A 16,507-nucleotide genomic window follows, 5' to 3' on the forward strand; every position below is an offset into this window, starting at 1 on the left:
GTCTCTACGGGGATGGGGTAATGAGGGGATGGCAGGGGGAGAGAAGCTGCAGAGAGGTGTGTAAGACTACAACTCTGCTTCCTGGTCCCAACCCTGGATAGTCACGGTTTGGAGGATTTAAAAAAATTGGCCAGATTTCTAGAAATGAGAGCTGCTCCATCCAAAGTGGGATGGATGCCGTCTCTCCTAACAAGACCAGGTTTTCCCCAGAAGCTTTGCCAATTATCTATGAAGCCCACCTCATTTTTTGGACACCACTCAGACAGCCAGCAATTCAAGGAGAACATGCGGCTAAACATGTCACTCCCGGTCCGACTGGGGAGGGGCCCAGAGAAAACTACAGAGTCCGACATTGTTTTTGCAAAGTTACACACCGATTCAATGTTAATTTTAGTGACCTCCGATTGGCGTAACCGGGTGTCATTACTGCCGACATGAATTACAATCTTACCAAATTTACGCTTAGCCTTAGCCAGCAGTTTCAAATTTCCTTCAATGTTGCCTGCTCTGGCCCCGGAAGACAATTGACTATGGTTGCTGGTGTCGCTAACTTCACATTTCTCAAAACAGAGTCGCCAATAACCAGAGTTTGATCCTCAGCGGGTGTGTCGCCAAGTGGGGAAAAATGGTTAGAAATGTGAACGGGTTGGCGGTGAACACGGGGCTTCTGTTTAGGGCTACGCTTCCTCCTCACAGTCACCCAGTCGGCCTGCTTTCCCGGCTGCTCGGGATCTGCTGGAAGGGAACTAACGGCGGCTAAGCTACCTTGGTCCGCACCGACTACAGGGGCCTGGCTAGCTGTAGAATTTTCCACGGTGCGGAGCCAAGTCTCCAATTCGCCCAGCCTGGCCTCCAAAGCTACGAATAAGCTACACTTATTACAAGTGCCATTACTGCTAAAGGAGGCCGAGGAATAACTAAACATTTCACACCCAGAGCAGAAAAGTGCGGGAGAGACAGGAGAAGCTGCCATGCTAAATCGGCTAAGAGCTAGTAGCTGCGCTAAGCTAGCGGATTCCTAAAAACACACAAAGTGAATAATGTGTAAATAATTTAGAGGTAATTCAGCAGAGGGAGTGCTTTAGTTAAGGCACGTGAAGATTACACTGTGAAACAAATCATTATCTAGTTAACTAGATCAATCTAACTGCGCAGATTAAACAGCTAACAGATACAGCAAAACACCGCTGTGCTCCGGAACAGGAAGTGATATAATACCGCAGTGACAGCCAACCACCAGTAGAGGCAAGCAAGAGTCACCCCAACAGTTCAACCCAATCCAACTTTCGACGCTCTGAGCTGTGACGTAGCTTCGCGCTGTCCAATAGGAACGACATGTCGGGCCAAAACACGGAAGACTAGTGGCAGAAACCACTGATCTGTACAAAACAGAAACATGTCACAGGACTGCTCATTTATAGAGCAGTTTTCTGAAGAAAAATCCTTGGAAATGTTTTTTGTTGTTGTTTGTTACATCAAAATTTCTGATTACTGTTAAAAAAGTTGAGAACACTTATAATTAAAATAGCTAAATAAATCAAGAAATTGTTCTTTAGAAACCTTTCATCTGTAAATTAAAACACCTGTTATTTCAGATTAGATAATTTCTTGTTTAACATAAGGAACCTTGGGCATTTATTTTTAGACAAATAAAATAACATGGAAATTTGTACATTTTTTAAGTCTGGTAGATTATTACTTGATTGTTCAAGCTACCTCAAATTACAGAAATAATAATAATTAATAAATAATAATAATAATAATAATAATTGTGGAAATTCAGATATTTAAATCTGGAGTCTGTTGCTATAACCATTATGCTGCAGAGTGATTGTAGCCATGAGTGAAAGTGCAACATTAGTACATTTTTGTTATCTTGGTGGGGTTTTTTTGTTTGTTTGTTTTTTCTTTGTTTGTTTGTTTGTTTTTTACAAATCAGATGCTAGGTCATGTGGGAATTCTCCATGTCTTTGGTACTATGTCTCTTTACAGTATAATAAACCCTAAAATAATTGGGAAAGATTTGAGGGCCAATTACTCATGTGATTCATTTTGTTGGAGGGGGTCTGGACTTAAAACATGTTTTGAAACAAAAACGTACCCTGCTAAAAACATGTAGGATGCATAGCTTTGACACACAAAGACACAAACATTAAGCACACACAAGAAAAACAGTCTGCAATCCAGTACAATTGGCTTTAGAGTTCCTGCCATATAAATAGCATAGACTGACAAACCCTCTGTCAGCTTAAAAAGTGCGGCTCTGGGTGTCGCCATGTTGGCAATTGTTTACTCTGCCGAACTAATGCCCAACCAAACACACCAGATTAACTTATTTTGGGTGTTTTTTTAGAACATGTTTTTTTTGGTGTTTTTTTAGGACAGTCAGTCAGAGCTGCGTGTCGTCAGAGCGAGCTGCAAAAAGTTTGTACCTGAGTTTTCAGAGGTGGTGTTTGTAGTTGCCATCTGCCACGCCGGTGTTTGCCAACCCGGACAGTGGGAATACCACCTCAACCGGCAACTTAGCCCCGCGACTGGACAGCAACAACGTCCGAGGCCCAACGTGGTGAATTCACTGAGGCCGCGCGCTGCGTCATTAGAGCCGCGCGTCACGAGTGCCGCTTCCCCGAGGCCTCGTGCAGCCACCGCGGATCCATCAGCGCGGAAACACCGAGGCTGCGCGGCACCAGCGCAGTGCAGATCCATCCCGGTGACAAACAACGCAGGCTGTTAACATCGGCGATTGACAAGCTGCTCAAAAGCCGACCATGGGGCCTAAGAAGGTTCTGACAGCGGAGGAAGGTGACGATATTAAAAAATCTCTGGACTTTCTATCAGAGGAGATTTCTGTTGTGAAGCAGCAACAGAAATCAATCATGGATCTGGTGGAGGAGGTGAAGGCATTACGGCTCCAGAATGCCGAGAAAGACCGGCATCTGGTGCAGCTGGAAAATAGAGTGGCTGAATTGGAGCAGTACACCAGAATTAACGACGTCATCATCACAGGTCTTCACATCAAACCACGGTCCTACGCACGGGCGGTAACAGATGAGAGCGGAGGGGAGCCCAGTGAACAGGAGGTCAGCTCTGTGGAAAAACAGGTTGCTGATTTCCTCCTATCTAAAGGTATAGAAATGGATTTAAATAACATTGAAGCGTGCCACCCTCTGCCCCGGAGAAATGACGGTGATAAACGAACCGTCATCATGAGATTCATCAACAGAAAACACAAAACAGCACTGTTAAAACAAGGAAGAAAACTGAAAGGGACAAACGTATTCATCAATGAACATCTCACCAAACGGAATGCCGACATCGCCAGGAAAGCACGCTTCTTGAAGAAACAGGGAAAAATCCAGCACACATGGACTTCAAACTGTAAAATATTCATCAAACTGAACGGATCACCAGAACAAGCAAAAGTCATGGCAATAAGGAACATCGAGGAGCTGGACAAATATGAACAATAGTGTTTCTTAAAGCGAGGATCTGGACAAATATGACCAATAAGGTATGAGGACACAAACACATCACAACACCATGACACAGACCAGAGGAACCTATTCATCTACTACCTATTCATCTACATCTGGAGACAAGAAGGATATAACTCAAAGGATTGCTGATCATGGAAAAGTAGAACTGAGAACATTTAAATACACAGACCACAATGTACTGGACTTGGAGCACGATATAGACCCGGACAATAATTTCTTCTCAAATATCAATGACAGTTGTTGCTATTATACAGATGAACAGTTTAATCGGATCATTAGAACGGATAACAAATTATCAATAATCCATTTCAACAGCAGAAGTCTATATGCAAACTTTAACAACATTAAAGAATATTTAAGTCAGTTTAAAAAAATATTTAACATAATTGCTATATCAGAAACATGGATCAATGAAGATAAAGGAATGGATTTTGAACTGGATGGATATGAATTTAATTGTGTAAACAGAAAAAATAAGAGTGGAGGAGGAGTGGCTGTGTATGTGGATAAGAACATGGATTATAAAATAGTAGACAATATGACAACTGTGATTGATAACTTATTAGAATGTATAACTATTGAAATATGTGAAGAAAAAAGCAAAAATGTATTAGTCAGCTGTATATATAGAGCACCAGGATCTAGTATTGAAACATTCACTGACTGTATGGGAAAAATGTTCTCAAAAACTAATCAAAAAACTGTGTTCATTTGTGGTGACTTAAATATTGATCTGCTCAATCCAAATAAGCATAAAATAACAGATGAATTTATCAGTATAATGTACAGTATGAGTTTATATCCAAAAATCACCAGGCCAAGCAGAATTACATCCCATAGTGCCACCTTAATTGATAATATATTCAGCAATGATATTGAGAATAACACTGTGAGTGGATTATTAATCAATGACATTAGTGATCATCTACCAGTTTTCATCGTTTATAATAGAAACCATCGGCGGAATCAGCCAGAGGAGAAAATAAAATACAGGCGAGTGCGGACAGAGGAAAACATGAACACACTAAAGAAGGATTTACAGGAGCAAAACTGGGAAAAGGTATACAGTGAAAGTGATGTTGATAGTGCATATGAAACTTTTTACAAATATTTACATCATTATATGATAAAAATTGTCCAATTAAACAAGACTACAGAAAACAAAAAATCCAAGCTCGACCATGGATGACGAAAGGGTTACGAAATGCATGTAATAAGAAAAATACACTGTATAGAGAATTCATAAAACTAAAGACTAAAGAGGCAGAAAATAGATATAAGAAATACAAAAATAGATTAACTAATATTATACGGGTATGTAGGAAGGAATATTATAGTAACATATTATATAATAACAAAAACAATATTAAAGGAATATGGGATATATTAAATAGCATTATCAAAAATGGTAATAAAAAACAGAGTTACCCTCAGTATTTCATTGATAATAATGTCAAGAAGGAAAATAAGGATGAGGTAGTCAACGGTTTTAATAATTTTTTTGTAAATATTGGACCAAGCTTGGCAGAAAAAATTCCCGATTCCCAATCTGAGGATTGGGATAATAATCTTATAGAAAGAAATCCCTGTTCAATGTTCCTCACAGCAGTGGATGGAAATGAAATTATAGACATTGTGAATAATTGTAAATATAAAACATCTACCGATTTAAATGAAATTGATATGGTGGTGGTAAAACAGGTCATTGAATGGATTGTAGAACCATTAACATACATCTGTAACTTATCATTTCAAACCGGTAAATTTCCCAATCAAATGAAAATAGCTAAGGTTGTGCCGCTGTATAAGACTGGGGATAGACACCACTTCACAAATTATAGACCTGTTTCTTTGCTTCCACAATTTTCCAAATTATTAGAAAAGTTATTCAATAATAGATTAGACAAATTCATAAATAAACATAAATTACTTACTGATAGTCAATATGGATTCAGAGCACATAGTTCAACATCACTTGCATTAATAGAATCAGTTGAGGAGATTACAAACGCCATAGACCACAAATTACATTCAGTTGGAATATTTATAGACCTTAAAAAGGCTTTTGATACAATTAATCATGACATATTAATCAATAAACTTGAACAGTATGGGATTAGGGGGTTGGTGTTGCACTGGGTGAGAAGCTACTTAAGTAACAGAAAACAGTTTGTGAAGTTGGGGGAATATACATCATCATGCTTGGACAATGCTTGTGGCGTCCCACAGGGGTCAGTATTGGGTCCAAAACTGTTTCTAATTTATATAAATGATATTGTCAATGTTTCCAAAATATTAAAATTAGTATTATTTGCAGATGACACAAGCATTTTTTGTTCAGGGGGGGATTTGCAGGAGTTACTGAGGAGGATCAGTATAGAAATGGGAAAATTGAAAATATGGTTTGACAGAAACAAATTATCATTAAACTTAAGTAAAACAAAATACATGTTATTTGGCTATTGTAATACAGACATACAGGTTCAGTTACAAGTCGAGGGGGTAGATATTGAAAGGGTACATGAAAATAAGTTTCTGGGGGTGATAATAGATGATAAGATAAACTGGAAGACTCATATAAAACATATACAAAGTAAACTGTCAAGAAGCATTTCAGTTCTAAACAAAGCAAAACATATTCTGGACCACAACTCACTCCGCATTCTTTACTGCTCACTGGTTTTACCATATTTACAGTACTGTGCAGAGGTATGGGGTAATACTTATAAAGGTACAACACAATCACTATCAGTAATGCAGAAAAGAGCTATAAGAATTATTCATAATACTGGCTATAGAGATCATACAAATCCACTATTTTTACAATCCAAATTCTTAAAATTCACAGACTTGGTTCATTTTCAAACAGTACAAATTGTGTATAAAGCAATAAACAATTTACTTCCAGCAAATATTAAAAATATGTTTTTTAACAGATCAGGGGATTACAGTCTGAGGGGGAAATTTAATTTAAAGCATCAGTGGACACGAACAACATTAAAAGGTTTCTGTATTTCTGTCTGTGGGGTGAGGATGTGGAACAGATTGGGAGTGGGGCTCAAGCAATGTCCAAGCATGAACCAGTTCAAACAGCGGTACAAAAATATGTTTTTTTCTGGGTATAGGGAGGAGGAAGGGTAATGAGGGTTAGGGTGTTTTTGTTTTTTGCTTCGGCTTGTAAATATATAGTATTTTGTATGTAAGTAGGTATGTGAAGGTGTATATTTATGTTTGTGTATATATATGTGTATATATGTATATGTGTATATATGTGTATGTATATGTGTATGTATGTTGATGTGTGTATGTATATATATATGTGTATGTATATGTATATATATATATATATTGATATCGATTTAGGTGTGTAGGAATCTATGTGTATATGTGGCAAAGGGTATTACTGGTTGTGGGGAAGAAGGGGTAGGGATAAATAAGCTGATGCTTCACCCTACCCCTTTTCGGACATGTTGGGTACACAGTAGGAACTTTTTTGTTGTTGTCTTTACTGATCTATCTTGTAATTGTTGTTGTATCAAATGTTCGAAATAAACAGTTTTCATTCATTCATTCAACATATTTTTGGGTGACTGAGTGGTGGTTTTCATTACGAGTGGCTTGTGTGTGATTATTAAGAATTATAACTGACTTATTGCCTCAGTAACCCTTGAGTAACAGGGAAGCTAATGTCTCAAAGCTAACGATACCTGCTAACAGTGCTGATGGTGCTAACATAAGAAGTTAGGTCAAGTCTGACAGCATGCACTGGTGCTGTGCTTTTCCGCATCCACAACACAACGGAACTGCCCGGGTCCTGGATGGCAACCACCCAGTCAGACAACTGGTCCAAAATAACCACTCAGTTAAACGAGCAGTTACTGAGAGAGACTAGGGTGAGAAGTATCTCTTGCATTAACATAACAAATAATATAAAAATTTAATGTTTAATTGAAATCCTAGAGAAAATACATGGTATGAGATGATTTGTTAGCACAGTTAACTGCACAACAGATATTTATAATAAAATGCTCAGGAAGAAGAGGCATGGTCAGTCTCTGTCACTCAAAGTGACCATGCCCCTATTTATTCATACCTTTGTGTCTTCAGTCAATCAATCAATCAAGTTTTATTTCTATAGCACTTTACAACAGTTTTCACTGAACCAAAGTGCTTTCCAATAGCACCAACTAACGATAAAATAAAAAGAACAGTATGAAAAACACACATAAAAGCATAATAAGAGCATCCAAATAGAATAAAAATAGACAAAAAAGTGTCAAAGCAATTATGTGCAAAAAGTTTCCCTGAACAAGTACGTTTTTAACTTAGCTTTAAACAGAGGCAAACTATTAATGGACTTCAGTTCAGGAGGTAATGCATTCCACAACTTAGGACCTGCTACTGCAAAAGAACGGTCACCCCATTTGTTTGAACCTGGACCTGGGAACCTCCAGAAAGTTTTGGTCAGCAAACCGAAGTGCTCTGACAGGGTTGTGTGTTTTTAACAGGTCACATAAATAAGAAGGTGCAATGCCATTTACAGCTTTAAAAACAAACATTAACAGTTTAAAATCAACTCTAAAACGGACTGGAAGCCAGTGCAGGGAATAAAGTACAGGAGTGATGTGGCTGTGTTTCCTGGTGTTGGTCAACAGGCGAGCAGCTGCATTCTGGACCAGTTGGAGTCAGTTTAGGGAGCCTAGAGTGATACCAACATAGAGTGCATTGCAATAGTCAATCCGGGAGCTGATAAAAGCATGCATAGCCTTTTCAAGGTCCTTTTGGCTTAGAAAGGGTTTGACTTTTGCCAAGAGTCTCAGCTGGAAAAAGCTGGCTCTTACCACACTGTCAATTTGTTTCTCAAATTCTAAACAGTCGTCAAACAGCACACCAAGGTTCCTTACTACAGCCCTACGATAAGGAGCCAGGGAGCCAAGATCTGGGTCAGAGTTAGTTTTAGCTCCAAACAGAATACACTCTGTTTTGGCTTCATTAAGGTGCAGAACATTCTAAAATATCTCAAACCAACCAACCAAAATACTGTAAAATACTTTTATTTTGCTCACACTAATGCATTTTTTAAATCACCCTTGTACAGTTATCATGGAGGGAGAGACCAAAACCATTTTTTGTATCAGTCTGTAAACATGTTTATTTCTCCTCTGAAGTTGGGCATTTTAACATGGAATTCTATGGGAACACATACACACTCCATGTGTAGCTCTGCTTTCTGTTTCTGAACATGCTCGATAATCTGTCACAACAGGGCCGTTGATGTCAAATGAGGGTTTACTTAGGGAGGTCCAGATGAGGTGTGCTACTTGCATTGTGTGAGAATGTTGTGGCACTGTGTCGTGTTCCCTGAGGCTGATCTAGCAAGATTTGCTATTATTCTGAACACCCCAACAATTGCACAGTGCAATGGTGCCTCCCCCATCACCTGGCTGTCTGAGACCTGACCTGACTTGTGACTGTCGGAGATCTCTTCCACTACGTCTTTGACTTGATCCAGCTGGAAACACTAGTTTTCTTTGAAATGTAATTTAGTAAGCGTGTGGCTTAGATGCTTCACCTACTGTAAAAGGTAACAATCGCTATTAACTTACATTTTATTTGATTCTCTGGCACCCTGTGGCTTGTATACCCTGAAGTAAATGCAGCAAACCACCAAGAGCTTGTAAGTCCACTAAGCCAGGAATATATCAAAAACTTCCATGATGTTTTTCCTTTGTTGCAGTTTTGGGAGGTATAATACTCAGAGATAGAAGGATTTCAGCCATTGATTCAGCCTCAACGTGTCATCTTGATCATTCTTCTAAGCTTTCTGTGTTACAGTATATCATTACACACCTGTGTGGTGGTACATGAACATAACTGATTCCTTTTTGTTTCATATAAGGGCCGATACTACAGTCATGCTGAACACAGAAACTATCCCAGTTAATATTTTAAACATGAGGCATGCTGTTTTTTGATGTTTACAGCCCTCTGAGGTATTGGTGTAATTTTAACTGAAGCAGTGGCTGTAAAATACTTTTATGTTGCCCATTTCTCATTAGCACAGCAATACTAAGCAACCGCATTTCCTGTTCTTTTTCTCCCTGTGCGAGCACAACTGTACTGTCTGCTGCTAACCAGCTGAAACACCATTTACATAAACCTCATCTTGAGCGGCTGATTGAAATTCTCACTGTAATATCAGTCGGTGGAAATGTTTAAGCACTATTCCCCCTCATCCCATCTGGAATAATAAGCCGCAGTGCTCTCTGGCAATACAGTCATCCCTTTCTTCATTTTAAACAGCAGTTTGGTTTCTTACTGTTGGTCTCAGCACTTATCGTGAACATTTTGTTCCCCGCATTCTTTTTAGTTGTTTGCCAGCACCCCGTTCCCTCCGTGACCCGCCGCTAGTGTTGCTATACCGTGTCCCATCTTCAGTGACAAATAACTCTGTTCTCTTTTCATCTAAAACTGCTGTAAGGTGTTTTGCTCCTTCTAAGAATTATTTAGATCTGCTTCTATTTCTCTGTGTTCCTGTAAAATAAAGAATGGTGACTTCAGTGCGATCTTTCTGCTGGGGGACCTTGAAATCAGCTTACTGAGTGCACGTGTTGCTCAATTTGTTCTGAGAGCTCTGGGGTCGAGTCCTGCTGCTGTGCCGTTGTCTCTAAGAGGTGCTGCTTCTGTTGAATCATAGAGAATACCAGTGTTATTTTGGCACTCAATTTTACTTTAGTTTTAGGGCCCCATCTGCACTCAGCGGGTGTCATTCCTTATATGCAAGTTGTCATTCACACACTTGGCAGCCATGTTGTCTTAACTGATGTTTGGAATTGTGCTCATTTGTATGACCATGGGTATATCGACTGTAAAATGAAATGTAATCAGTTGCACTGTGTGTTGGATTGCTATTACCAAGAAACATAAAGTGCTTGCACAATAAAAAACAGCACAACCATGCTTTAAAGTCCAGTGCAGAGTTGTTCGGAATTTGTAGGGCACAATATTCATTCACCTCCCTTTTCTTAAGGGGTTTCACAATGCATGTACACTCTGCTTGTATACGCAGTGAAATTGAAATGAACACAACCATGAAATAAAAAGCAAACAATAAAGGAAAACTACAAAACTCAAACTTGCTGCTTCATTGCTTCACCTCAGGGAGCTTTGGTGGCTGCTGGTGCCCTCTGAGGTTTCAGCACAGATCCATAAACTCTCCAGAAAACCTTTCACTTCGGCTTGTAAACGGAATAACAGTCGACACTCTAATTAGTTTATTTTATGTTGCGTTCACACACCATGAGTGAGGGCCAGATTACACAGGATGGCGACAGTTGTGAGGACGCCATGTGTGTTAAAACGCACCTGATCCACAGACGGTACGCTGTGTAACTGTTCCAGTGGCCCTCGTGCGGTGTTGTCTCCAGTGAAGTTGGTGCGCTGCACATGATGACACATTTCCACAGAAATCTGCCACTTTTGTGACATATATGTTGGATTTGGGGGGGTCTGCCATGATCTAAAAGCATGACGTCTAATGTCCTCACTGTTTGTGCGCACTCTAAGAGGCAGAGAGATAGTGGACAAAATGAGCTAAATATTAAATGTTTCATTTTCCACACTCTTCAGATTGGATTGATCTTGTATGTATGCACGCGTGTGTGCATGTGTGTTTCTCTGTCATTCAAGTGGGCAGCGTCAGCTAAATTGGCAGAAGAAATGGCAATATTGAATAATTAACACCTTTTACTAGCCTTTCTATGACCGGAAAACAACTCACAAACATGAAAAATAAAAACACTTATTCATCACTCATCCATCTTCAACCTCTTACTCAAATTAAGGGCCGCGGGGGGCTGGAGACTATCCCAGCACTCATAGAGTGTGAGGCAGGGTACACCCTGGACAGGACACCAGTCTGTCCCAGGGCACAAGACAAAACAAATTTTTTTAAACAACTATTGCAGGGACTGAAAAAAGTCACATGGCTGTTGTCTGGTTCAGAAAACTCACTTTGTCTTCTTTCGACCAGAACTCCACATGGAGCTCTGAGAGTCAAACTCTGTATTATCCAATTCAACATTGTACAAAAGGACAGCGCTCATGGTGAGTCCACAATGAACTTAATGTACCTAAAACATTTCACCTGAGGTGTTTTCATGCAGGTGCTGTCAGGCACAAGACAGTGGGGAAAAAGAAAACGTACATGCACACCAAATCAAAACTGAATGCACAGTGTACGGACATATGGAAAAAGCTTGTTTTGTCTGCCATGGTGACAGTTTTTCTTAATTAGCTAGTGCTATACATTGTCATCATACCAGTAATTGGGGTACAGATGTGTCTGATGTGATGTGCTTTTGGTGACAGCCGAGCTGCATGTCCGCTTGTGCTGAATTGACACCGGAGCTTTCAGAAGCCCAGAATGAACCATCAACTGCAAGAAAAGTAGAAGACAAAGGTCTCTGCCTGATCTCCAATCAAAGTTTTGAACATGCACAAAACTTTCTGATGAACTCGTCGAACATCAGCAGACAAGGAGCTGATTTTGCACTTTGTAAAATGAACTTTATTCATAACATAAAGGGAAGAAGCTCATCAGCAAACCCACCTGCTGAGGTGATTGGTTGCAAGAACAACCTGCACTGTCTTGGCCCTCATTGCCCACCCCTGATCTAAACATATATTTAATACAATGTGATACCCCTGGAAGGTATAAAAGAATGGAACATGACAACTACACTAAAAGAAGATGCAAACATTTTCATTCTGCAGTTTCAGTTTTGCATGTTTAAAGAGAATATGAGTCCCTAAGACACAACATTGCAGAGCTAGAATTATCTCTCACATGCAGTAGGTTTTCACGCAGTGTTGACTGTCTGACTTCAGTCTGAATAGCTACACCACCAGTTTACAAAGCAAGTTTTGTTAGTAAACATCCAGCATTACCCTATCACACACGTGCAAATTTCACGTGACTTGCTTATTAAATACAGTCACTAATTGTTAAGTCAAAATAAGTGAATGTCCTAACTTGACATTCCATCTTAGCTGATGATTGATTATTGCTTGACCGCTACCCTGCTAGCTTACCTTTGCATGAGTGTCAGTGTTGTAGACGTTTAAGTGCCTCTTATGGTTTGTGATATTTTACTAGCTATTTTATTGTGGCACACTGTTGTGTTTTTGGTGTTCACATTGAGAAATTGGTTCCATAAGTCTGTTCTTCAGAGGCAAATTTAATGTTGTAGTCAGCAGTTTTGGTGGAGTTCCGCTGGAGCAGGTACTCTGTCACCAATCATGAGTACACAATCTTTTATGCTGAAAAATTAAATGTTAACATTCTCAGAATTAATAAGAATGTTTTGTTTTTGACTCGTCGGTTGTTCTTGTGTCCATAATTCCCACATTAGTTTACTGTTTATTCCTTGACAAAAATGCACAAATTTTAATTTAGTTTTTGTTTGAAGTGATTTATTTTTAAGCTGGTTTTGTGTTTTTTGGACCTGGGAAACTGGTTGATACTGCAGAATTCAAATGCCAAAAGGAACATGAAAAACTATTTACTTCATGCCTCAATTCATCCTTGTGTTTTCCACAAACCAAACCATTACATCTTTATTATTTTCTCTGTCCTCCAATCCTGCTCTTCATCCCTGCACTCTCTGCCACAGAAGCTCCTGGCCAGGACCTTGTGACGCTGGACTACCGGCTGCAGTATTATCCCAGTATCACCTACGCCGTCATCGGCAGCGCTGTTATCTTTGTCCTGGTGGTGGCATTGCTGGCCCTCGTGCTTCATCACCAGAGGAAGCGGAGTGTTCTGCTACCCAGAGGTGTTAGAGGTAGCTCACATCACCACCACCACCAGCCTCTGCTGCTGTCCCGGCTGGTGATCTTGGACCGGGGCCCTGTCAGTCCAGGTGGTGCAGATCTATCAGCTGGCTCCCCCACTACAGTGGCACAATACAATTCAGCTCCTCTTGGGCTCCAGCTGTTGTCTGGAGCTGTATATCCTTCTGGATTCATGGACTCGCCTCCATCGTACTCACAGGCCGTACTGGATGTCAGGTGAGAACAACAGTTCACAGTTTTGCTTATTTTTTCCAGCTGTAAAAGTGGAACTGCGAGGTATCCCTCTGATCTTGTCTTGTTCTGACGGTTCTTTTCTTTTTTGACAGTTCTTTTCACACTTCACACTGTCATCATGACAGCCATGTTCTCACTTAAACCTAAAGTCCCATCAGGCACACCATCTCAGATTTTTGCACCTGAGGGCTCACATCTGCTGTATGCTGTACTTCAGTGGTAACATGAACTTGTCCTATAATATTATTGGGTTTGGAGGGCAATTTACGGAGCGACATGTTGTGCTTTTTGTCCATGTTCTCACATAATGCTGAAGAGAATAGCGGGAACATTTGCTAATGAGAGCGCATGTCTAAAAGGCAGCATCAGCCAAGATTTAAATCAAAAACTACAGCAGAAGCAATCGGCCTCACAGCGAAGTGATATACAACGTAATAAAACTGTCATTTATTTGTTGGTCCATTTGATCTTGTGCAATCAATTTTCATGCAGACAACAAAGCTGAAGAAGGTGATGTCTCACTGCCGGTATACTGTTCCTCTGATCTGTGCCATATTGATTATTAAGCAAAAAATAAGAGTATGGCTGCAGTAATGTTGCTTTTTCAAATGTTCATCAAACCTGACTGTCTATAAGTGTATATGTATTACAGGTATGCATTTCTTCCATATGAAACGATCCACAGTCGCCGCCTGTCCATGCACACAACTATTTGCTGTCACATTCTCACCACATGAGCCACCAGTGTACTGCAGGAAGACATTAGACTTTTCTTCCATACAGACATGGAGAGAACGTGCACACAGAAAAAGATTAAATTCCTACTACAAGGCGACTGGCAAATGCTGTGGTGCTGATTAGGTTTTGATCCAGTGCAAAACGGAATACATGGATATATATATATATATTTTTTTTTTTTTTTTTTTTGCATTGCTTGTGAATTTTCAGATTTTAAAAACGGCTTTCTCCTCTCTTTCTCAGTCGGCCTCCGTGGTTCGACCTCCCTCCGCCTCCTTACCTCTCTGACGGAGAGCTTCCGTCAGAGGGAGATCTGCCTCAGTATGAGGCGTCGCAAGATGCTTCAAGTCATCCCACATCACATCCTTCTCCGCCACTCACACCCAGAACTGTGGCCTCAGGCACTCGGCCGAGACTGAACTCCAGAGAAGAGTCAGACCAGCTGTAGCCGCTTTCCTGTCAAGTGTTGTTCAGAGACTGGCGGACTAGACTGCAGTACCGTGTGAGGTCAGAGACTCTGAGACGACACAGTGACCTACGCTCGACTGTTCGCTTCCAGAAGCACTGAACAGTGACAGGCTCATCCTGCTTAGACTGCACTTGTGTCATAGCTCCCTCTGCTGGGAACATAGGTGCACAACAGCTGCCTGTCCGATCATTTGTCAATTAAATCATTCCACTTGTGGCCTTACACACATAATGTGTAAAACTGCCAACATCTCCAAGGAAGGAGTGTAACATTAAAGGGGCATTAGTTCATATAAACAAGGAGGGCAGAAAAATATGGCAGCATGTGATGCGATCATTGTAAATCTCGTTTGGAAGCACTTGCAGAGCCAACGGCATTTTGTGATGCTGCTCACACCTGCAACATTGGAGATTAAAAGAGAGATGTGAGATTTTAAAAAAGCAAACTACCAAATGTGATTGTTATATGAACATTTCCCACAGTTAGAGAATTGTAGCAGTGACACATTGTTGCCTTTTTTAAAGTTGATATGATATACTTTTCATAATTCATCGTTAGTAATTCGAGGAGTTTATACAGTCATGTTGTTGTTATAATCCTATTAGCAGATAAACATAAACATAAGCATACACTTGTTATGTACTGGAGCAATTCATTGAGTAATCAGTTAGTAATTTTTTTAAATTCATTTTTAATTTTGATGTAAAGTTTGGCTAGTCAGAAATAACAGTTTACCATTAGTTTGAACAGGAAAAAAAATCAGTCCTATTAGTGAATAATAACTGCTGAGATATTGAGAATTTTATGAGATATTTGTAAAAGACCATTGGATACCTTTGTGCATTTTTGTTCAGTGTTTTTCACAGTATTGCTACTTGGTTAAATTCCAGCAAATGTGTGAAGAAGATCATAGATGAGATGATTTTTCTGGAAATACATCATGATTCCTTGACGGGAAAAAACCTCAGAGGAACAGATTTTGACTTTTCAACACCATTTTTCTCTGCAAAGATTAAAAAATGTGTGCCTTTGTGTATTTCTGGCTGAAATAGCCTTTTTATAAAAACAAGACCTGATCTGGATGGTCCGATCACAAAGACTGGTATTCAGGCTGATCAAGACATTTTTTGATCGATTCAGTCTCACCCCAACTCGCAATGCTTTGGTGGCACTGATAGCCACCATACTATTCAACACTTGCTAGCTCACCAGCAGTGTCATGACACATTTCACATACATTTCAAAAACATGCTTATGCTCTGTTTCACTTCACATACACACCATCTATTTTTGTTGGATACTGCACCTGGTACGTTTCTGACCAATCAGGTGGTACTTTTTAACATGTATACCAATATATGATAATAACAACAATAAACATCATTTTAACAGACAAAGAAGTAAAGCCTGTAACTATGTACTTGCATTTTAGAAGCGCACAAACCAAGGGGAGCAGGAAAAAAGCATAGACCAACACAACAATACAGTATGCTGGTGTGATGTGATACATAGACATGCAGAGGATGGACCAAAAACAATGCGACATTGACGTCATATCAACCCAACCCACCCACCCCCCCACCACCACCAATGTCAGCTGTCACGTAACATGCACAGCTATGTATTAGAGTGACTTTAATGTAGTCACACTGTGTCCTGTGCAACTACAGTGTGTCCAGAAAGTATTCACAACGCTTCACTTTTTCTACATTTC

General features: G+C 39.9%; 1 protein-coding gene across 1 annotated transcript in view; it reads left to right on the plus strand.

Moving 5' to 3' along the window:
- Positions 1 to 15,749, plus strand: part of ldlrad3 (low density lipoprotein receptor class A domain containing 3) — a 361,175-nt gene extending 345,426 nt beyond the window's left edge. Inside the window, exons 5-6 of the mRNA XM_034176853.1 lie at positions 13,172 to 13,568; positions 14,568 to 15,749. Of these exons, the coding sequence (XP_034032744.1) occupies positions 13,172 to 13,568; positions 14,568 to 14,772 (602 nt within the window). The 3' untranslated portion in view covers positions 14,773 to 15,749. The remainder of the gene's footprint in view (positions 1 to 13,171; positions 13,569 to 14,567) is intronic.
- Positions 15,750 to 16,507: the final 758 nt, after the last annotated feature.

Source organism: Thalassophryne amazonica, chromosome 8 (genome assembly GCF_902500255.1).
Source record: "Thalassophryne amazonica chromosome 8, fThaAma1.1, whole genome shotgun sequence".
NCBI classification, from domain to species: Eukaryota; Metazoa; Chordata; class Actinopteri; order Batrachoidiformes; family Batrachoididae; genus Thalassophryne; species Thalassophryne amazonica.